Source organism: Triticum aestivum, chromosome 2D (assembly GCF_018294505.1).
Source record: "Triticum aestivum cultivar Chinese Spring chromosome 2D, IWGSC CS RefSeq v2.1, whole genome shotgun sequence".
NCBI classification, from domain to species: Eukaryota; Viridiplantae; Streptophyta; class Magnoliopsida; order Poales; family Poaceae; genus Triticum; species Triticum aestivum.
The window spans coordinates 500,050,548-500,072,924 of NC_057799.1; the positions used below are offsets into that span (position 1 = coordinate 500,050,548).

At 47.2% G+C, this 22,377-nt stretch overlaps 1 protein-coding gene across 2 annotated transcripts; it reads right to left on the reverse strand.

Annotated features, from left to right (window-relative positions):
• Positions 1–3,350: 3,350 nt before the first annotated feature.
• Positions 3,351–13,063, reverse strand: LOC123054085 (dol-P-Man:Man(7)GlcNAc(2)-PP-Dol alpha-1,6-mannosyltransferase). 2 transcript variants are annotated; one of them, XM_044477763.1, is made up of 20 exons: positions 12,890–13,063; positions 12,678–12,763; positions 12,225–12,266; positions 12,057–12,102; positions 11,753–11,839; positions 11,583–11,638; positions 8,122–8,239; positions 7,965–8,023; positions 7,606–7,677; positions 7,093–7,156; positions 6,896–6,999; positions 6,410–6,481; positions 6,000–6,086; positions 5,841–5,908; positions 5,593–5,661; positions 5,431–5,513; positions 5,112–5,202; positions 4,255–4,320; positions 3,900–3,993; positions 3,351–3,738 (listed from the first exon to the last, which is right to left on the reverse strand). In XM_044477763.1, the coding sequence occupies exons 1-20, from the start codon at positions 12,942–12,944 to the stop codon at positions 3,658–3,660; spliced, it is 1,500 nt and encodes a 499-aa protein (XP_044333698.1). In that variant the 5' UTR covers positions 12,945–13,063; the 3' UTR covers positions 3,351–3,657. The 2 variants fall into 2 exon arrangements, with proteins under 2 accessions (XP_044333698.1, XP_044333700.1); XM_044477765.1 differs by lacking the exon at positions 11,583–11,638 and having other exon boundaries at positions 11,832–11,839.
• Positions 13,064–22,377: the final 9,314 nt, after the last annotated feature.

A 22,377-nucleotide genomic window follows, 5' to 3' on the forward strand; every position in this document is an offset into this window, starting at 1 on the left:
TAGTTACGCATTGACTTCCGCGTCACATGTGAAAGTGGGTGTTGAAGTGTATATATGAATTGCCTAGCCCTTTTCATTAGTTCACATTTTTGGCTGTGTTGGCTAATGCATAAAGCTTGACAATATCATCCACCCTCGAGGCTTGGGGTTTGTAAACAATAGATATGTGTCATCAATCTCTCTTTTTTGATCATATGAATTGCACCATGATTGTGATCTTGGGCATTGATGATGTGTTGAATTATATGATGTATCTCTGATTATGAGTTTCTTTATGGATTAAATCTTGTTCATGTTATACCGAAGTTTGGGAATTTACGAGATCATATGGTGTATGTCTAGTATAATCTATGGAGACGACTGAAGGGACATTGAGGTGACTATGGATTAAGATTGATAAAGATCATATGGTGTCGTCAAGGATTTGGATGTATTTTGAATTTTTTGTAAGAGCTTTTTCTAAGGGTTTGTGCTACTTAATATATGGCATTTGATATTTTCATAGAAAAATTTAGTTAATAGCTACATTATTTTTTACTCAAAGAAAAAAATTGATGCAATAAATGAGCTACATTGTACCAGTAAGTTTGGTAACCAAGGTAGTATGTTGGTGACAATTTCTTAAATGGAATACTTGCTGTCACAAGTAGGAGTATGATATCTGAAGTATAGTTTACTTTTATAAAATAAAAAAATCGCGCCTACAAAATATGACCTCACATGAGGAACATTCCTCGTGGTATGTCAACTGGGAATAAACGAAACGACGTTATTTTCTTTTCTTTTCTTTTTTGATGGGAAGGCCTTTATGGCTAGCTTTATTAAACTCAAATAACGCTTACATCATCCGCTAAAAACCTTAACAGGAAATCAGGCGGTGTTACCACCCAAAGAGTAGGGTTGTTAGCACAACCATAATGAGCTAGCTCATGCGCAACCATATTATACTCTCTAATACAATGTTCTATGGCAGTATTTTACTCGCCTCTGCACAATGGTAATTTATATTCATCTAAAAGTAGGATGTTTTTTTTTGGCGGGGAAACTAAGATGTTCCTCGTTCAATTAAGTAGTATGCAGCTAAGAAAAAGTACCGCCGTAACGTGCTGTAGTTCGTGGTAAAAAAAATGGTTGCTGCTGCTGACGGGATTCCAAATCGATGGGCATTACTCTATTGCTCCTTGTGATTAGTCAATGTGTGATTCCTTAGACATGGGGGGCACCGGTTATGGCGTGGTGATGTTGGTGGTCAGGTCAAACGCGGGCTGCTGTTGCCATCGACCCGTTCAACCTTGCCGACTCTGGATCTCATCTATGCCCATCTCGCCTCGCCTCGGACAAAAATTATGACACATAGGACCCCTCGTCAGCCGGCCAATTCAAAGAAGAGCAACGCTCAACCTCTAGTGATCCGGATTCATTGCTTGGCAGAACTGAGCAATCACATTCTAATTCCGATAGGAAGAGCAACTGAGCAAACACATGGTTACATGCGATGCGTGAACGATAAAACAGACAGAGGTCTTTCTTTTCTAAGAACATGGTGGCGAGCTGAAAAAACTACTGAAAATAAGGGAAAAGTCCTGCTCCCAGAAAGTCGGCGGGCCGCGCCGTGGGGCCCAGGGCCGGTGGGGGGGCCTGCCACGAGATGTGAGATGTTGCTGATTAGACTTCCAGCCTCCCCTAGTTTATGTGTCACTCAGCATCATGTCTGCAGCTATGGGTTTGGCTCCGTTTCTTTCATTTTCGACGCATATTTGGTTCCGTTTCATCGCTGTCTTTGGACGTACGACGTCGCGGTCGATCCGGGCGGAAGGTGGGAGGCGTGGGGGTTCGTATTGTGGAGTACTACTACTCCACTTGCGTTGTGCGCACCTCTTCTCGACCTAAACTCGAGCAGCAGTACTTACCTAACACAAGTGGAGTTACCGTATATGCCATACACCTACGCCACAAAGCAAGCAGCTCGTATAAAAAAAGGCCGAGACGGGTCAGTAGATGGGCTTTTGCAGCCACCGGTGGTGGTTCGGGCTCGGACATCACTCTCACCACCGCCCTCTCTCCCTTCTCTGTGCCGTGCGTGTAGATGTGGGTGGCATCACGCACAGTGTCCTCATAGGTTCGGTTGGCTCGCCCCGGACGGCAGCGACTGGAGCCGCTGAATTACTCTACTCTAGCCTCTAGGATTGGATTAGATCAGATCGACGGGAATAATACTGCAGACAGTTTGGCTTGGCTAAACAAATGGCCACCGACCAGGCGCCCGAATAATGAAATGGTGCCCAAAGAATTGAATGAAGGGGGTGCAACGACGGAGCAGGTAGGGCCGCACCATGGCAACTGGCGAGGTCGTACTTGTGCTGCCTGCCTTTACTCGGTGCTTCTTTGCCCTATGCCCCGTCGGCCGATGACCATGACCTTGTCCTAGTACAATACCCTGGACGACGACGACGACCACGACTTCCTTAGTCCTGAAGCAATGACGACGGCGATGGCGAGAGGCAAGGGCTTGACTCCCAAGGGCGATTCGAGTGCCTCGCTAGCCAGGCGATCCGATCCGATCCGGCCCGGCGTTGTTAAATGCAGTGGCGGAGCTAGGATCAAGCCACGACCCGGGCAAGCCCCAGGCCAATCACTTGGTACAGTATTAAACAGTGTAAAATCTGCTACAGTAAACAAAGGAGCCAAGCCTCACGACCCAGGCCGCCGCCCGGGCAGCCTGGGGCTTGTCTCCGCCACTGGTTAAATGCACGGTCGTAGGCACTCGAGTCCTGGCGTGGTCCGCCTCAGATGCAGCGGCAGCGCGGCCGAAGACGAGGAGAGGTCTGACTGACTGACCGACCGACAGGGTTGCATGGCGACTGACCCGTCAGTGGACATGCAGGCGTGCGCGCCAGGGGCGGGTGCAGCCGCGGAAGGAAGGAGGAGACACGAAGCAAAGCGATCCTTCCGACCTGGACGTGGTGTCAGGATCAAGATCTACCGAGATCGCGCCTACAGACAGACAGACAGACGCTGCCCCTTGCCAGAGCACGGGCAAGCGCGCGGCGCTCGCTCCCTCGGGAACCGGCGAGCAGCAGCGGGCGAAGGTGAACCAGCGGCGGACCACCCCGGCCCTGGAGCTGGCCTTTCTTCGTGCCGCCCGGCCGGTCCAGCCCGAGCCCGTGTCAAGTGTCAACTCGCGAGTCGCGAGCGTGGAGTTGTCCGCGAGCAATCCGCGGTTTGGCCGCACACGATTGGCGGCACATGGAGACTTTAGGCAGCGGACGTGTCATCGACTAGGAGACACACAGCACCCGCACTGATGCACCGCAGATGGAGTACCTTTCCTCCCTAAAGACACCGTCACGTCGTCCCCTGTTCCTTTATTTGTCTACTGGCGAACCAGATAAGGACAGCGATGCCACAGAGGCACAGGCCAAAGCTCGTTGTAGACACATAGATGGATCCTCGATTTTTCTGGCTCCGGACTGCGACGTTATAGTACTATTAACCTTACAAACATGGCACGCCTGGGACTGTACCTTCCAGAGTATGGACTAGAAGGAGCTCTCCGCCTGGAGCTGGAGCCACGCACGCTTCCGCATCCTCAGCTGTTTGTACTAGTTTGTGGTCCTGCGACAGAGATCTGGGCACCGTCGCCTCGCCACGCCGCTCTCAGGGGCAGCCGGGCCAATCTAGCGAGAGAACACCGGGATCTCCCGTGTTCCCATGTGCGAACACTTTCGGCACTTTCACCTGCAGCAGTAGTAGTAAATGCTGGCTGGGATTAGAGAGAGATAATAAGAGCATAAATGCTTCGACAGAACATGGCATGTCACCGGGGTGAAAGAGCGGTCAGGCGAGAGGATGAGGTGAGGTAGCTGTGTGCGCCGAGGGTGAGACTGATGACAGCGTACCAGGGAAAGTGGTGGAAACCGGGGTTGAATTCTGGCTCTGGAGAATCCGTCCACGCCAAACAAGCACTTGTAGCCACTAACGTAGCGGTGCTCACTGTTCGATATGTCCAACACAAAAGAGAGACAAAGCATCACGACGTCAGGGAGATTCTTATTAACCAATCCCATGTAAAAAGGGGGATACTTTTTTTTCTTTTCTTTGGGTGATTTGCCTCTTCTCGCATATTCGAAGTGCCCCCATGAGTTTCCAAGGACCACTTAGCAGCCGCTCATGCGATTTTTGGTTTTTCCATTTCGAAAAAGAGAGGATGACAAAAAAACGAGCAGATTGAAGAAACAAACTACTTATACTCACTTCAGTAGATAGGTGAAATTTCTATTCTGATATTCTTCAATGGAAATGTCCTCCTCCTTCGAGTATCTGACATTGAGCAAAACGGGTGTCCACATATAAGCGCAAGAATTCAGATGTAAAACAATGGAAGCTCGCTAACGGTGTGAACAAAGTTAACAAAAATCAGAGCAACGCAGTGTCAACCTTTGTGCAATGTGAGAACAGAACAAACGTTAATCCACTGATGGGGTGATGATTTCTACATTGTTCTCCGGTGGCACTTAGTCCACACAGATACGGTGGGACAGAAACACAGGCAATTCTTGTGTTATGTGCAGGGATATAGGCTTAGGTAACACTCAAATAGACAGGGAGTATTATTCAAGTAGCAAGTGGGTTATTTAAGTAGGAAAGAGACAAGATTAGAGTTAGAGACCAGATTGGTATCGTTTAAGTTACTCCCTCCGATCCAAAATAAGCGTCACAGTTTTGAACTGTGGTTAGTTCAAAACTGCGACACTTATTATGGATCGGAAGGAGTACTATTTAGGGGGTCACATATAACGTCTTCTCTGTGTACGGCACTTTATGTGCCACATAACATAGTTAGAACATGATTATAACTGGAGTCCAGCTAGGATCCAGCCAGATGCCAAGAATGTACATAAAGGACTACTGGCACAAAGCATCAGACCATACAGGGTAATATAGCACATGATGTAGTATATATGGTGGCACTCATAAGTATACTTTGCTAAAAGAAGTGAAAGAGTAGTTGGTCAAAGAGAAACATTTTTATGTCGACCAGGGAATAGCAAAGAGATATCATGATTCAACATTTCACAATAAATTTTGTGCTTTTGTAGGTAGTAACGTACCTCCAAGGGTATTCATTTTCGCAGAAACGAGAAACCCCACTCATCGCGGTTAAGACATCAATGTGGAGCACTTTTTCCTTCATAGAAGAATCTGGCAGAAGAGGAACGCATAGTTGAATAGAAACTGGTGTCAATGAAGGTCACCAATTGTCAATGCATCAATGCTAAAATAGTAGTATACAATATTAGAGAGCTGCTCATTTTGTCATTTGGTACTTCTGATTCAGAGAAAAGTACAGGTAACCTATGTTTGTAGTTCCTGCATATATAACAGAATGATGATGGAACATATATTAAAAAAGAATTTGGTAGAGCTCACCTGCTTCATGTAGAGCCTTTAGAGCATGGCCACCAGGATAATTGCTGTAGGAGGCCATGAAACTCACAGCAGAGTATCCAAGACTAAAAGATTTATATGTTAGTTTTCAGTAATATATACTATGTTACTTAAAATGTCAACATGTTACAATCATTAGTCTACCTGGCAAGAAAGGCACCAAGCATGAGAACATAAAGGAAATTCCAACCACTTTTCTTTCTGTTATTATATCTGACAAAAATGAAGAAAAACATAAAATGACCACAAAAACACAAAACCAAGAATATAAGACGGAACAACATAATATGAAAGGTGACAAAAGGCAGGTATACAAAGGAAGCCATTGTTGCTATCATGCATTTGTCACACTGTTAAAATGGTAGGAAGTAGATAACGTAGGTCATGCTCACAATCTGTTTGCGGCCAGAGAAGCAGACACATTAAGCATGGGAACTGCGGCAATTATGAAACGAAGCTCCTGAAATATAAATAGAGGCCATTATATGCAAGATTAGGTTAATGTTCTACAGACATAAAAATAAAAGTAGTATCCAGACATTAAGAATAACCTTATGTGGAAGTTTCGAATAGAGTACAACAAATAAGGTGACTGGAAGCACGTATGGCACTATCCTCCTATCAAGAAGAGCACCAACCTGTGATATTAAAAAGGAAGGCCTGATAAGATAACTTGCCTGTTTGTGAGCATCACTATAATAACCAACAATGCCTTAACTACTCACTTAAAACGTACATCACAATAAAACCATTAGCTGATTCAAAAAAGGGCAATATATCTTACACATAAAGTTCATGTAGAAGTGGCATGTTAATTAACATTTTAGAGGCAACACATTAACTAACTATGACTATGTTGATCTAATTGGAATTTAATTGTTATACATACTACAAACATGATGAAATGGACACAAAATAAACCAGTGGATCACATGCATTTGTTATAGCCAAGCTATCTTACCAAGCAAAGAGGATAGGCTACAAGCATGGAGCGTGGAAGTGCTGAGGTGAAGTACCAATGGATCGAATGTGTCTGAATAATATAATAGTTATGGAGAACAGAGGTAGGTCCTTCACGAATCACAACTGTCATTTGGATATTACAGAGGTCCTCCTATACGAATCAAGAAACAAGAAGAGGATAACTCCTGAAATCCAACAAATATTTGTATGCTTCCTCCTTTTGTGCACATGCATACATAGGTAAAATGGAAGGTTCTGTGCATATCAAAAGTTTCCACAAAGTTAACGAAAAAGGACAACAAACTTGTATAACTGGGAGGGAAAGAAAGAAATTTCTGGTTCATAAGACAAAGAATGATACGTTCCAAAGTGCACTGCAGAGTATTAGAGAACATTTTCGCATAGAGGCATTCTCAACATGTTTTTTTTTATCAAAAGAGAATAAACTGCAATTTCACAAAAACAAAAAAAGCATAAAGGATACACCCCATTCTGAACTCCGGTTCAGAACTGAATTAAACCAGAAAACTTCAAATTCTGGCCACAGGATTCTCTGCCACATTATCGAGTCAACCAGTACCGTGAAACCTGAAAGAGATTATCCAAAGCAAATCAAGGTTTCATACACAACATTCACGTGAAAATTAGTTTCAAAACTCAAGGCAGTATAGAGAAACATACCAATGCATAAAAGAGCAGTGCTTATGCAACACTTTATGGCTTCCATTAGAGAAAAAGACCTGCTCTGTCATGGCATTATCAAATTCAAATCTTAGTGTACCTTAGTCTGCAGCTCTGACTTCACAAATAATTATTACAACAATAATATGTACATTATCCAAATGCAAATAAGTAAATAAGAACATGACTATGAAAGATTATTATAGCTTTCAAAGAGTGACATTTCATAATAGTCTAGTGCGCCACACCTCAAACCTCACATGTTATCACCCTTGACACAAATTTAACTAATTCACTACAGAAACACAAAGCTGATGTAATAAAAGATCAACTGAACTGAACGTTGCAGTAATATGTCTGCATGAGAAAAGCTACTTGGAGCTCAAGTCAAACAAGCAACCAAGTAATACGTAGTTTAAAAATTGGTACTGCACTAAACTAGTATAATAGAGAGAGATGCAATTGGCATGCAAGTGTTTAAAGGAAATAGAGTCTGATAAGCTATACACTCACCAGCAAAAGTGCAGCCCCTATTGTACCAAGAAGTAGAATCATATCACATCTAAAAACAACGGCTGCAACAATCTGCAAGCAAAACGGAAAATTACACAGTTTGATAGAAATGCAACATATGCTAAAATAACAGCAGGTTTCACTGAACCCAGAGTAAGAACTAAGAATTATATCATAATGTCCAGAACTCCACATTAGCCGTACTTAATATTTCATGCACATTATGTAAACTTCGACACGTCATTGTCTATGATTAATTGGTAATTAACGTTTTCTTCCTGTAATCTGTAAATAAATGTTAAAACAGCACATAGATAACAATGAATGAAGCTAAGGTGATGGCACCAAAGAAGGCATACCAGTGCCTGTAATGTGCGTAGATAATTTCCCTTGAACCAGAAAGAGTACGCCAAGTTAACTGCATGACAGAAAGCACATGAGTTATGAATACTACAATCCTCTAAGTAGATTAATGGTATTGCAAATATTAGAAAACAGCAACAGTAGTGTGCCCACCTAAAGCCAATGCTAAGATATTTGGAAGAGGCCGAGTTGAGTAAAATAAAACATGAAACTGGATAGCAGTTAGTACCACAAAGAATGCTTCAACATGGCGACCAAACTTTCTTTTGACCTGCTTGTCAAAAACAAGTCAAGCAAATCATGATATTGCCAAGGACAGGGCGACAGCGCATGCTCATTGTTATACAAAAGAAATCCAATTAAGAGTTACTCGAGATAGACATAGAACAGTTGAGGAAAAGCAATACAGGCCAAAGAGACATTGTGGATACAATGATTCATGACGATACGTGGCACTTCAAAGTTTCTGCAGAAGTCTCTGATGGCAACTAAGTTCTGTTTTGTATGGTTAGAAGAAACTTAGTCTGTGGAATTTGAGCTGGTTCAAAAGTACAGTTTGAAAATATATCTTCTCAAACCAAGCAAGAAAAGGTAGGATTTCAATCAAGACCAGCATACATATGCTCGCTGTACAAAAAGAGAACCATTCACTTCAGGTATTCTTCCACTAAAGCGAGTCTTTAAATTTGGACCATGGTATTAAGGATCTACTGCAGTGACAAATCCAAATTTGACAAGTGTGTATATGGGGCCTGCCATTTAGCCGGCAGCTTAAGTCTCGCCATGCTTATGGAATAGATCTAAATCCGATGCTAGCTGCATACCCGGTCCCAAGCCCGGGTAAAGGAGGAGGGCTGTGATAGGCTTGGCGAGCCAACGTAAAAACTAGCCAGTCCCATAGGTATGAATCCCATTTGAGCGAGAGTAGTACTAGGATGGGTGACCTCCTGGGAAGTCCTCGTGAAAGGGTTTCATATCTAAGGGTTGTGATAGGCTTGGCGAGCCAACGTAAAAACTAGCCAGTCTTTTGGGTATGAAACCCATTTGGGCGAGAGTAGTACTAGGATGGGTGACCTCCTGGGAAGTCCTCGTGAAAGGGTTTCATATCTAGCCTACCCCAACTTGTTTGGGATAACAGGCTTCATATAATCAACTATGTCACAGCTTAATAAGGAGTTAAAGGTAAGTTTGGGAAGAAAAACTTAATTACAAAAGGACAAAATGAATTAGATCGATTCAATCTTTAATTGTAACCACTTTGGTTGCTCGAATATAACTGTTTTTTTGAAAGATCCAGCGTCGCTGGCATTCATTGATAATAGCAGAAAGCAACGGAAACAATAAGGTGGTGAAGGTCCTAGGACCAGGAGATCCGAAGATCAAAAGAAAAAGAAAAACATCAGCCCTAATGGCTGCAACAGAACACTCCATACAATCCACATTAGACAACGCAGCTCCAACTCCGAAGATGAACCACAAAGAAATGAGGCAAGGTTGGCGTCACGAGGGATCACCGAACGAGCCACCTGACACGCGTCATCGTATACCAGCGGGCCCCCACCGCGGCTTCGACTTCACAGCACCAGGCAGTCGAGGCATTCCCACGGACACGTCGGAGAAGAAGAGCCGACTACCCGCGCCTCAGACGTTGCTCACCACCGTCGTCGTTGCCACAGAAGCCACCGTGCACATCCAGTCATAGGAAGCACCAAAGGGATCAAATTCTTCAAGACGGCGCCCTAAAGAGGTAAAAGGCAAGTTCTACAGGACGGCGGTTCGACCCGCAATGTTGTATGGCGCTGAGTGTTGGCCGACTAAAAGGCGACATGTTCAACAGTTAGGTGTGGCGGAGATGCGTATGTTGAGATGGATGTGTGGCCACACGAGGAAGGATCAAGTCCAGAATGATGATATACGAGATAGAGTTGGGGTAGCACCAATTGAAGAGAAGCTTGTCCAACATCGTCGGAGATGGTTTGGGCACATTCAGCGCAGGCCTCCAGAAGCTGCAGTGCATAGCGGATGGCTAAAGCGTGCGAAGAATGTCAAGAGAGGGCGGGGTAGACCGAATTTGACATGGGAGGAGTCCGTTAAGAGAGACCTGAAGGATTGGAGTATCACCAAAGAGCTAGCTATGGACAGGGGTGCGTGGAAGCTTGCTATCCATGAGCCAGAGCCATGAGTTGGTTGCGAGATCTTATGGGTTTCACCTCTAGCCTACCCCAACTTGTTTGGGACTAAAGGCTTTGTTGTTGTTGTTGTTGTTGTTGGCGCCCTAAAGAGGGGAACGGCGTTGAAGACGACGACACCGCCCGATCCTGTAGCAAGATCTGGGCTTTCACTCGAAGGACTTGATCCGGGAGTAGAGGCTGTGAAGATTCCCAACGACGCCTCCAAGGAGGATAGCGACGCCCACAGGCGCCGTTGTCGCCGGCCGGTCAGCACTGGCCAGGCTTTCACCCGGTGCAGCCACTCCCACGCAGCAGGCCGAGGTCGACCCGCACCTCCATTGGACCGGGCACCCCCCACACAACGAGCAAGCCACTGCTGTGTAGGGCCACCCGCAAACCTCCTCGACGACGGGCCTGCAGAGACCAGATCGGGCCCTGCACCCCGCATCGAACCGCGGCGGAGCCACCCTGCTCCAACAAGCGGCAACCGGGCACCACCAGCAGCCGGCAGTGCCCCTTCCGGACTGCCAGCCACGAATCTCCGACCAGCAGCCGTCTCCTTCCGGCCCCCTGTACTCCAGAGCAGCAGAACGGGGCAGAGAAAACTACCCATCTTGCGCTGCCAAGGCTGGATCCGTGGCGTCCAGGCCTGCCCGCAGGGCCGCCGAGCGAAGACCACCGGCCGCCGCCCGCCAGATCTGCACCGGCGACCAGCACGCCGCACCCATGGCCGCGCACCGCGCCCAGCCACACGCCTCCTCACGCCCCGCTGCGCGCATCCTCGCGTGGTCGCTGCGCCCAGCCCGCGCCTCCACCCTGCACGCAGGCCAGCACCACCGCTGCCTTGACCTCACGCCGCCGCGACGCCTCTGCCGACAGCCCGCCTCCTCACCAGATCCGGGCGCGAGGGCGCCGGATCCGCCGCCTCGCAGGCAGTCGCCGGACCACCTCCGCGAGGGAGGCGCACGCCAACCCCGCACGCGACCTGGGGCCGCTGCCCCAGCCTTCCAGCGCCAGCCAACGCCATCCCGAGCGCCAACGTGCCCAAGCTCCCTCCAGGAGCGGCCGGCCCGCACCGTACCATCTCGAGCGGAAGGGAAAAAAAGAGCCCCGCCGCCGCCGAGCCGCGGGCTTTGCCCAGCGACTCCTGCCGGCGGCGGCGAGGGGCGGGGGCGCGGTGGGTGTGGCTTGCGGCGGTGGCTAGGTTTCGCTCCTGGCCCTCGAATATAACTGTAACCACTTTATAGTTTATACACCCAAAGAACCAGGATTCTCTTCCCCATTCATATCATATTATCATCTCCATGCTTTCTCGCAACACCATAAGCAAGAACCATTTTCCAATTTTGGTTTCTTACCCATGAGTTGGCTTGAACATCGACCAAAAAAACTCAAATTGACAACGTTCAGTGGGACAGAAGGAAAAATGAAAAGAGAAAATACCTCAACTCGGAAAAGTCTCAAAGTCGTCAGGATAACACAGCCCAATACTAATCGAACTAAAAAGCAAACAGAAAAAACATCAATCTGTCAAATTTATGTTAACCAGGAAGTCATAATCAAACAACATAATCTTGAATCATGTTTTAAGCGCATGATAAATTGATAGTCACCTGCTAGAAGACTATAAATCTTTGGAACATGAAATACACGGATTATGAGAACCGCAGGCGACGAGAGAATAGCTATTACCAATGCTCCTGAAAAACAGACAGCACATCATATTAATGTCTCGTGCTTCTTTGTTGACACAAGCATGCACGGTAAACCGTGTTTACTCGTTTACTTCTATCTAGGTTTGATCAATTACTTCTCTGTTCTCACGCGCTAGGCTTGAACCAGGCATCAGTTGGTTGTTTATAAGAATACTGCATCATGCTGTGCAAATCAAGGATTCCATGGCTGCGTGATTATTACCTATAAATGTCCGAGGAACAACGCCAGGAAACTCTAAATGGTCATACTGCAGCAAATTGGCGAGAAACAAAATATTACATAAATCGGCAAACAAACATCTTAATGTAATTAACTAACAACATCATTGAGAAAAAGGGAAACTGGAGGGAAATTAGCAGCTAAGCTTACCTTCTCGATGTGATGATTGTGGTACAGAATATCATGCATGGCCTAGAGAATAAACGACTCAAACGTTAGCTGAAGCAGTTGGAACTACTGACAGTACAAGTGCAAGCATAAGAAATACAGTTAGTTAAAACTTAACCAATTGAAGGGGAGAAATCCAAGACTTAACTAATATACCAAAATTGATATTGAGAAAGGAAAGCTCGTTCGATTTCACTGTATGACGAAAATTACTGAATGAAACAGATTCTGAACAGCAAAATGCTTGCAGATGAACTACCACGCCTAAGGGGAAAGTTGTCAGACATAAATTCGTAGGCATTCCTACATACAGGAGCGTAGATGAAACCCAAATTACCATGAGGAAACACCCTTCCCATCATGTAAATTGCACATGTGACACTACAAGCTGGGCAGTTTGAACTATTCAAGCAGGGGGGAAGCACAAACACGAACCTGCACATTGAAGCTCTCCTCCACCTTGGTGTAAGGCACCATGACGGCGTAGAACGCGGCGATAGAACCCAGCATCAGGTCCCACCCTGCAAGCGAGCTCCCGACGCATCAGATCCCCAAAGTCCTCCACAGCAGCAGAACCCTAAGTTCTAGAAGCTTCGCGAGCCAGAAAGCAAGCAAGGGATGGAGAGCGCCGAAGCGAAGCGACTCACCGTACTCCCTCAGTAGCCTCGCCGCCGGCGTAGGGGCGGGCGGCGGTGGAGCCATCTCGGTGGCCGGAGAGTGGGTTCGTGCCTTTGGTGTTCCGCTCGAGCCAAGCCGCTTCGCCGGTCCGGGAGACCGGGACTTCGGGTTATTTTTTCTAGGAAAGGTTAATCTTTTTCTTTGAGTATAAGAGGATTTCGGGCTAATTAGTGGCAGTGGCTACCCTATGCAGCCCAGTAAATGCGAACGGCCCAGGAAAGTCATGGCACTGGGCTGGTATTTTATTTTAAATAACGAGGGCATCAGCGAAATCACTAATTAAGGAGTACTCGTTGCAGAGGCGACGTACCCTCTCGATTAGGGTTTTTCAGCTCTGGCGGCGATCCCATCGCCGTCGAGAGATCTCACCGGTGAGTTGATCGCTGGCTGCCCTCCTGCTTAGATCTTCTGTCTGGTCGATAGGGGAGGGAGTCGGACCGGCTATCTGGAGCACAAGTACCATCTACGGGAAAACCCTAGATGGGGGAACGAGCGGAATCGTCATCTGCGGGTTGGTCGAGGAAGAATCTTGAAGAGATGCTGCAACACCTGGATCTCCAAGATGACGAGCTTGATGATGTGGTCGTAGGGGAGGAAGAGGTGAAGAAGTATGAAGCGGACGCTAGGTGGCTGGCGATTGCAAAGGTGAACACGACCCGCACTTTCAGTTCGTCGTCAATGTTTGAGTGCATGAAGTCAATCTGGTCACTTGCACACGTTCCCAAGTATAGGGAGGCGGGCGAAAACTTATTTATCTTCCAGATGTTCTGTCTTGGCGATTGGAAGAAGGTGGTGCACGGTGGTCCATGGCTGTTCAGGGGGATGGGGATGCTGATTGAGGACTATGATGGCAAGAAGGAACCTACATCCTTTGAATTCGATGGATTATACGTGTGGGCTTAGATCCATAATATACCGGAACTATATCGCAAAGCAGAGGTCGTTGATCAACTAGCCCGCCGCATCGGGCGGGTGAAAGAAATCCAGCTAGCTCCTCGGTTGTTCTATGAGGGAGATTATGTTAGGGTTCGGGCAAAGGTTCTTGTCAACAAATCCTTGACACGGGTCACACCTCTGAACGGTGTGGGTGAGGGCAGATTGCGGCTTCCGGTCAAATATGAGAAGATCCCTTATTTCTGTAAGGTTTGTGGACTCATGGGTCATAACCACGAGGAGTGTGGTGATGGTGTCTGGGAGGAGAAACACAAGCAGTGGGGTAGTTGGATGCTGGCACAAAGAAGGGAAATCGCACCAGAGCAGCAAGGCGGCTGGGCTACTCGCGGAGGCCGATCTGGCGGGAGGGGTCGAGGCCGGTCTGACCGGGGCGCCCAAGCTCCCCGACAGCGCTCGCCGCTGCGTAAGCGGTCATCTCAAGAAGCGGGTTTTGACAATGCAGAGGAGGAGGATGAGGTCACAAGTCCTCTAAAGGTTGGGGATGCAAGGGAGGAGGTGCATGATGCCCCAACAGCACGTAGAAACCTGAACCTAGCTTTGACAAACAGCTCGGCTACTGCTGGCGGGATGGAGAACAACAAGGCAGTTGTCACTGCTGATCCGGCTGCAATGGCAGTCCCGCCGCCACCCCCGGCCTATGTGTCCCCTAGGGATGCCAAGAAAGCAAAGAAGACAGGGTCACCGATGAAGCAAGGAACAGAGAAGATGGCATTATTGGCGGGCTCCTCCGTGGAGCACCGCCAGGCCCAATGAAAATACTAAGTTGGAACTGCCGTGGGATAGGCGATCCCGCGACAGTTCGAGAACTCCGCGATCTCGTGGAGCTTAGTTCGCCTACTATCCTTTGCTTAGTTGAAACTCAGTTGCAGAAAAGTTGTGTTGAGGGTCTTCGTTTTTCTTTAGGGTTTGATTTCAGCTTTGGTGTTGGTAGTAGTGGTCGGAGTGGTGGCATCTGTATCTTTTGGAAAAATTCGGTTGATATTGCAATAAAAAACTTTTCGGAGTATCATGTGGATGCTTGGGTGCTTGAAACAGGGAAGCAACAGTGTCGTCTTTCATGTTTTTACGGGGAAGCAACGAGATCCCTTCGGTACAAAACATGGAACACGATGAAAAGGTTGAGGGGGGGAGTACTCTTCCATGGTTGTGTATTGGGGATTTTAACGAGATTTTAAGGCCCGAGGAACAATTTGGGCCAAACGAGCGTGACAGTGCACAGATTGAAGCGTTCAGAGAAGCTGTTGATATCTGTGGTCTTGCTGATCTGGGCTACCGCGGTCTGGACTGGACATGGCAGAAAAAAGTGGCAGGGTGGCATTTTTGCAGAGTCGGGTTGGATAGAGCATTGGGCTCGGCTGATTGGTCTAATCTTTTTCCATTTGCAACGGTTGAACATTTAACTGCGGCAAAGTCCGACCATTGCCCCATACTTTTGGAAACGGAGCTTGTTGTCACGACTGTCCGAGCAAAGCAGAAGCGGTTCAGGTACGAATGTATGTGGGAACGCGATCCGAGATTTGGTGAAGTGGTTGCGGAAGCGTGGAATTCTTCTGGTAAAGCACAAACTGTTGGAGCGCTCTCTGAAAAATTGGCCTCCGTAGCCGGAACTTTGCATAGGTGGGGCCGATCTACGTTTGGGGCGGTCAGGTCGGAGCTGCGGTCACTTCGCTCGCAGCTTGCGGAACTGCGCGCGCTGCCAAACCGTGTTGGTCCATCACAGGAAGAGGAGCGTGTTGAAGCCAGAATGGCCGAGCTGTGCTTACGAGAAGAGATCATGTGGCGACAGCGGGCGCGTATACAGTGGCTTGCGGAGGGCGACAACAACACACAATTTTTCCACAGAAAGGCTAGTGCAAGGAAAGCAAAAAACCGCATCAGTGAACTTCAGCGTGCAGATGGCACGGTGTGCGCGAACGAACATGAGATGGCGAGCATGGCCACAAGCTTCTACAGTAACATGTATGCTTCTGAAAACACAATTGGGATCGACGAAGTTCTGTCTCATATACCACCTAGGGTGGATGCAGCCATGAACAATATGCTCAATGCTCAATATACTAATTCTGAAGTGAAAGCGGCTCTGTTTCAAATGTTTCCTACTAAGGCCCCGGGACCCGACGGCTTTCCTGCACATTTTTTCAGAGGCATTGGGAGTTGTGTGGTGATGAGGTAACTGATATGGTGCTCCGTATTCTAAAGGGAGAGGATTCCCCGGAGGGGATAAATCAAACGTTCATTGTTTTAATTCCCAATATCGCAAGTCCAAAAAATCTAGGACAGTTTCGATCGATCAGTCTCTGCAATGTGATCTTCAAGATTGCATCTAAGGTTTTGGCTAATCGGCTCAAGCTAATTCTCCCCGACATCATTTCTGAGGAACAATCAGCATTCATACCGGGACGGCTTATCACAGATAACTTCATCTCTGCTTATGAGTGTCTCCACTATATGAAGACAAGGAAGTTGAAGGGTAATAGATTTTGTGCTTTGAAGCTTGACATGATGAAAGCATACGATAGAATTGAGTGGAATTATCTCGAACGGGTGATGCTAAAACTGGGCATTAGTCCACGCTTCACCGAGATTGTCATGAGGTGTGTTACTTCGGTTTCATTCTCTGTTGTGTTCAACGGTGAAAAGCAAGAGGAGTTCAATCCATCACGAGGTCTCCGTCAAGGTGACCCAATATCTCCATATCTATTCTTGTTGGCAGCCGAGGGTCTTTCTTGTTTGCTGAAATCGGATGATCCGAACGAGAGTGTGCGGGGTATTAAGGTGGCAGAGGAAGCACCCGAGGTAAACCATTTGCTCTTTGCTGATGATAGTCTCCTATTTTTCAATGCCACGCCTGAGATGGCGTCGAGGGTGGACTCTTTGCTGCGTCGTTATTGTGATGCTTCTGGCCAGCGCATCAACAAGGATAAGTCCTCAATATTTTTTAGCAAGGGCTGTATGGATGTTCTGAAGAATGAAGTCAAACAGATTTTAGAGGTCCAAAATGAGCAGCTTTCTGATAGGTCTGCCCAAGATCGCCGGACCCTCCTCAACAGGTCTCAGAACTGATAGACCATGTCACTTTCACATGGAAACGCACAACGCTCCAGGAACACTTCTATCCGATGGATGTGGAGGCAATCCTCAACATTCCCCTCAGCAGCAGAATGCTAGAGGACTTTTGGTCATGGCATTACGATCGAAAGGGGATATTTACAGTAAGCTCAACTTATAGGCTACTCACCGCGACAAAGCAGCAGCGTACAGACTGGCTTGAACACAACGACGGGCACTCTAATGGCAAAGCGGACAGCTGTTCATGGGCAAAGCTATGGGGAGCACAGGTTCCCTCCAAGGTGCGGGTCTTTGCATGGAGATTAGCGAAAACTTCCATACCCACGGGGGCTGTTCGTAAGCACAGAAGTATGGCCGAATCTGCTGAATGCTCGCTATGTCATGTTGCCGTAGATACATGGCGCCATTCTCTTTTTGACTGTCACATGGCGCGCTGCGTTTGGGCTCTTGCTGACGAAGAAATCACTGAAACCATCATATCCAACCGAATGGACGATGCCAAGTTGTGGATGTTTTGGCTGGTGGATACCCTACCAACGGCGGCCCTCGTGCGTGTGCTCGTAACGATGTGGGCGATTTGGTGGGCGAGACGTCGAGCAATTCATGACAGCCAGTTCTAGAGCCCCCTCGGCACTCATGTCTTTATAAACAAATTCATGGCGGAGCTTGATCAAATCTCGGAGAGGGGGGCACGTACCAGAGAGCTGCACACACAATCGAAGGGCTTGCATGCAACTTCAAGGGGCCTGCATGCAAGGCAAAATGACCTGCATGTAATCTCTAGAGAAACAGTGGGGCAGCCCGCACAGCCTTCATGGCTACCGCCGGAAGCTCATGAAGCAAAGATAAATGCGGACGGAGGTTTCTCTAAAATCGGGGACAAAGGTGCTTCAGCAGTGGTTTGTCGAGACAAGCATGGCAACTATCTAGGGGCTTCTGCTATCATTCACGAAGGCCTTCTCGACCCGGCAACTCTTGAGGCGCAAGCATGTAGTGAGGCACTAGCACTCGCCACAGACCTCCACGTCCAGTCCGTATGTGTGGCCTCAGACTGTCTTGAAGTTGTGACAAGGATAGCAGACGATTCCCCATGCAAGTTCTTTCCAATCCTGCAAGATATCAAGCATCAGCGGAAGGCTTTTAGCGATGTTAAGTTTGTTCATGAGAATAGGAGTCATAATGGAGAGGCTCATACCTTAGCTAGGGCTGCTGCATCTCTCCCTCCCGGGCGCCACGTGTGGCTTTCTTCTTTGCCCGATATCATCTGTATTCCCATGTCTTTGAACGTTTAATAAAGGGTACAGATTTCGCTAAAAAAAGGAGTACTCATTGCAAAGAATACTCCACTTTCCCAGGTCGCGACAAATGGCGCACATGCAGCGCGCCACTTGTCGCAACCTGTGAGTTTTCCCTTTTTTCGTAGATTCATTTATTCAAAACGTTTTATCTCTTAAACCGTGCGTCCAAATCTCGATCTGTTTTCACTATTGGATTCCTCGCGTCGAGATCTTCAAAACTAGATCCCATGTTGATAGGTTTTGATGAACTTTTCTTTTCACGAAAAAACCGGGTGAAAAAACCGAACCGGGAGCATGGTTTTTTCCCTTTCCGAAAGAGGCACACCCGTGCCTCTCGCGAAATCACAACCGTGCCTCTCGTGGAAGCAAAACCGTGACTCTCGTGGAAGGAAAAAAAACAGAAAACGCGTTTTTTTCCGTTTCCGAGAGGCACGGCCGTGACTCTCGCGAAAGCACAACCGTGCCTCTCGCGAAAGCAAAACCGTGACTCTTGCGAAAGAAAAAAACAGAAAACGCGTATTTTTTTCCCTTTCCGAGAGGCACGGCCGTGACTTTCGCGAAAGCACAACCGTGCCTCTCGCGGAAGCAAACCGTGACTCTCATGAAAGAAAAAAAACAGAAAACGCGTTTTGTTTTCCCTTTTCGAGAGGCACGGCTGTGACTCTCGCGAAAGCACAACCGTGCCTCTCGCGGAAGCAAAACCGTGACTCTCGCGAAAGAAAAAAACAGAAAACGCGTTTTTTTTTCGTTTCCGAAAGGCACGGCCGTGACTCTCGCTAAAACACAATCGTGCCTCTCGCGGAAGAAAAACCGTGACTTTCGTGAAAGAAAGAAAAGAAAACGCATTTTTTTTTCGTGCAAAAAAATTTTTTTCTCGAAATTTTTTTTGATCGAAAAGCTAAGAAAGACCGGGCGAAAACAAAAACGTTGAATAAACCCGGAAAAAAATGTATAAAAAGCCGAAAACGCGTGCGGAAAAAAAAACAAAATCCGAAGGGAGCGTTCAGAGCGTGACATGTGGCGAATGGCTGAGAGTGCGCCAAGTGGCGCTGATCGTTGCGAGGCTCCCGAAGGAGCGCTCGTTAACTAGTTGCTCCCGGGCAGCAGATCGCCCAGGCAGGGGCCATGTGGACCGGTCCAATAACTCGCTCGCAAACCGGCTGTCCAGAAACAATGGGGTCGATTTTTTCATATTAAAACAAATATAAAAAGGCAATGAAAAATCATGGTTTGTGTATTTTACAGTTTAAAACAAATCTTGATTTTTAGAAAATTTTCATGTATTTTATAAGTGTTAAAATCCATGTATTTTTAAAATGTTTGCGTATTTTAAAAAATTCATGTATTTTAGAATGTTCGCATATTTTAGAAAATGCAGGTATTAAAAATGTTTGTTTTTATTAAAAATGAAGACAAAAAGAAAAGAATAGTAGAAGCAGCAGGTTGGGATGCAAACACTATGAGAAAAGGTTGGCCCACAAAGCACAGTTGTGAATGAGAAAAAGGTGTTACGAATACATGGACACGACAGCGAAAAAATCCAAATAATTTCTATAAAATTTATTCATTTCAAGTATACTGTTAAATCATCTTAACTCATGACACCATTACCAGAATCCCTTAAAAAGAAGGACACCATCGCCAGAAGGAAAGATGTAACATTGGGAACATGAGATCTTTTTATTATGAAAAAAGATTTTGTTGCAGACTTGACGAGTTGTTCGCTTCAGAAACCATGCGAGTAACAAAAATCATAGCAAGCAAATCTTTTTTTCTGGGGTTTAAAAGGTAGGGGGTGGCCAAACTTTTCCCCTTGACCTGTCGGCGTCGCCGCGGCGTTCTCTACCCGCCGTCGATGGGAACCCCACATCTGTGTGTCTGGTTTGTGCCCCATAGGGTTCTCAAGTCCTCCATCATTGGTGAAGTTGTGGCACGAATAATGGTTCCTATCTTTCCCCATGTCTATGGCCATCCTCGGAGATGGTGTCGATCACAAGACATTCGTTTCGCTCTGATTACTCCCTCCGTCCTCAAGTACATGGCGTATTAATCTAGTCAAAAAGTCAATTCTTTCTGAATTTGACCAAATATATAGAAGAAAATATCAACAACTACAATATTGAATAAATATATTATTGAAATAAATCTAACGGTGGATATATTGATATTGATTTGATAATGTTTATCTTAATATTTTTGTATATATACTTGGTCGAACTTAGAAAGTGTTTACCTTCTGACTGAATTTATATGCCATCTATTTGGGGAGGGGGATAGTAACATCTATCCACAGCGGTGGCCTAAAGAGGGAATGTATCTACTTTATGTTTTTTGTTCTCTAGATCCATCTCCACGGGATGAAACTCGGCCAGATGCGGCTCCGTCAGGGAACTTGTGATGTTTGTGTTCCTCTCCTATGTTCTCAGAGTTGGGATTATCCTAGGAGAGGAACATCGATGACTTATTTGCCGCTGCTTTTACAAGCTCATGATCTTCGATAAGGTTACTATGGTAAGACAGGGACAGAAAGGCGATAAAGAACGTTGTTCACGGCGTGGTGTCAAGGGAAGTAGATGGAAGATGGTGATATTTTTTGAAGGACTTGTTTGTAATACTTTTTATTCTTGTTAGGGAGTTTTTCTTTTAAAGGGCTTATACCTGGCCTTGTGCCTTTTTCCACCGAAAGGAAAAAAAAGTTCCGGAAATACTTCACAGACGATACAACGCTGAACGACTCTCGGACGATGGCTAATCCAGCCGTTAGCTGCTGCTTCAGCTTTGCCCATGGATGGCGTGATATGCATGTCGTGCATGTATCGTCTGTTAATGTCGTCCATGTAGCAGTGCTCAAAAAGTTCATAGCAGAAAGCCAGAGGTGGCACAAAAAAAATGGTCTGCCAAACACTACAATACAACAGATTAAGGATCCGCTTGGTTCGGATTCCAAAACCAGCTTCTGCTTTGAAAAAACTGAATCTGAACCAAGGGCAAAAAAATGTACTGACAGATGATCAGTGGTGGCTGTATAGGCCGCGGAGGGGGCGATCGAACCAGTTCTTCTGCTGGAGTTGTGTACGCAGTTCTGCCACCCGTCTGGAACCCGAGTGCAACTTCAGGGCCAGGAGCCGAGTGCATCCTTCACTTTCAAACCGCTTGTCGCCCTGAATTAATCACACGGGCCGGCGTTTTATCAGTCCATTTTCTCCTTGGAACGAAGCTTTTCCAGTTTGTCACTCTCCCTGCAGATGCGGTCAGATCGACAGTAACTTGTGAATGGGAGTTTGTCCGAGCCCGTTTAGAAGCTTACTGGCGACACACAGGTGGATGCAGTCTCACCATCATTAGCAGGCCAGCCAGCATGCATGCATGCATGATGAGCGAGTACACATGCAAGGACCCCGAGCTGCCTTCTGGATTTTAGCCAGCGTGCTTGCAGCGCTGCGAGCTGCAGATAGCTATTGGATTATGCGTATACATGGCCGACAGACAACAAGATCATGGCCTCTCTTTCGGTGCCAAGCTCGGCATGCAATGCAGCCACGCCCAAGGCTTTAGGCTAGCAGCAGCAGCAGCAGGCACATGTGCATGATCCATCAGCTAGCTAGGCACTACTGTACATCTGGTAGTGGACGCTGCGTAGAGCATAGTGGAGTAGTAGTACACTGGTACTCCATCGGATAAATATGTGCATAAGGCGGAAATAGGTAAGATATGAGGCGGCCGATCCCTGACAGGCCGGCCCACCACCGACCCCATAGGTGTCCACAAAATCCCCAATCTGGCTTCCAGCTTGGAACCCTAGCTCACTCCACTCGCCTCTCTCGCTCCGTCTTGTCCTCTCCCCACTCGCATTCTGATCCAATCCGGCGCGACATCGAGCTCCGGCTCCGACGACGAGCTGGCTCTCCGCATTGCTTTGGAGCGGTCCAAGGTGGAGACCGAGAGCACCTCCGGATCTGCAGCTTCACCACAACTTCTGCGCTGGCCCAGCGCGGTCGCCGGACCTGGTCCTTTCCGGCCCGCGCTCAGCTCCGGCAGGACAGCGCAGTGCGCACCGCCCCCGCCCTGTCCCCTTCCCCTGCCGACCACTCCTCTGCGGGACAGCGGTGGGTGCTAGTGCCCGCACCATCGGCCCG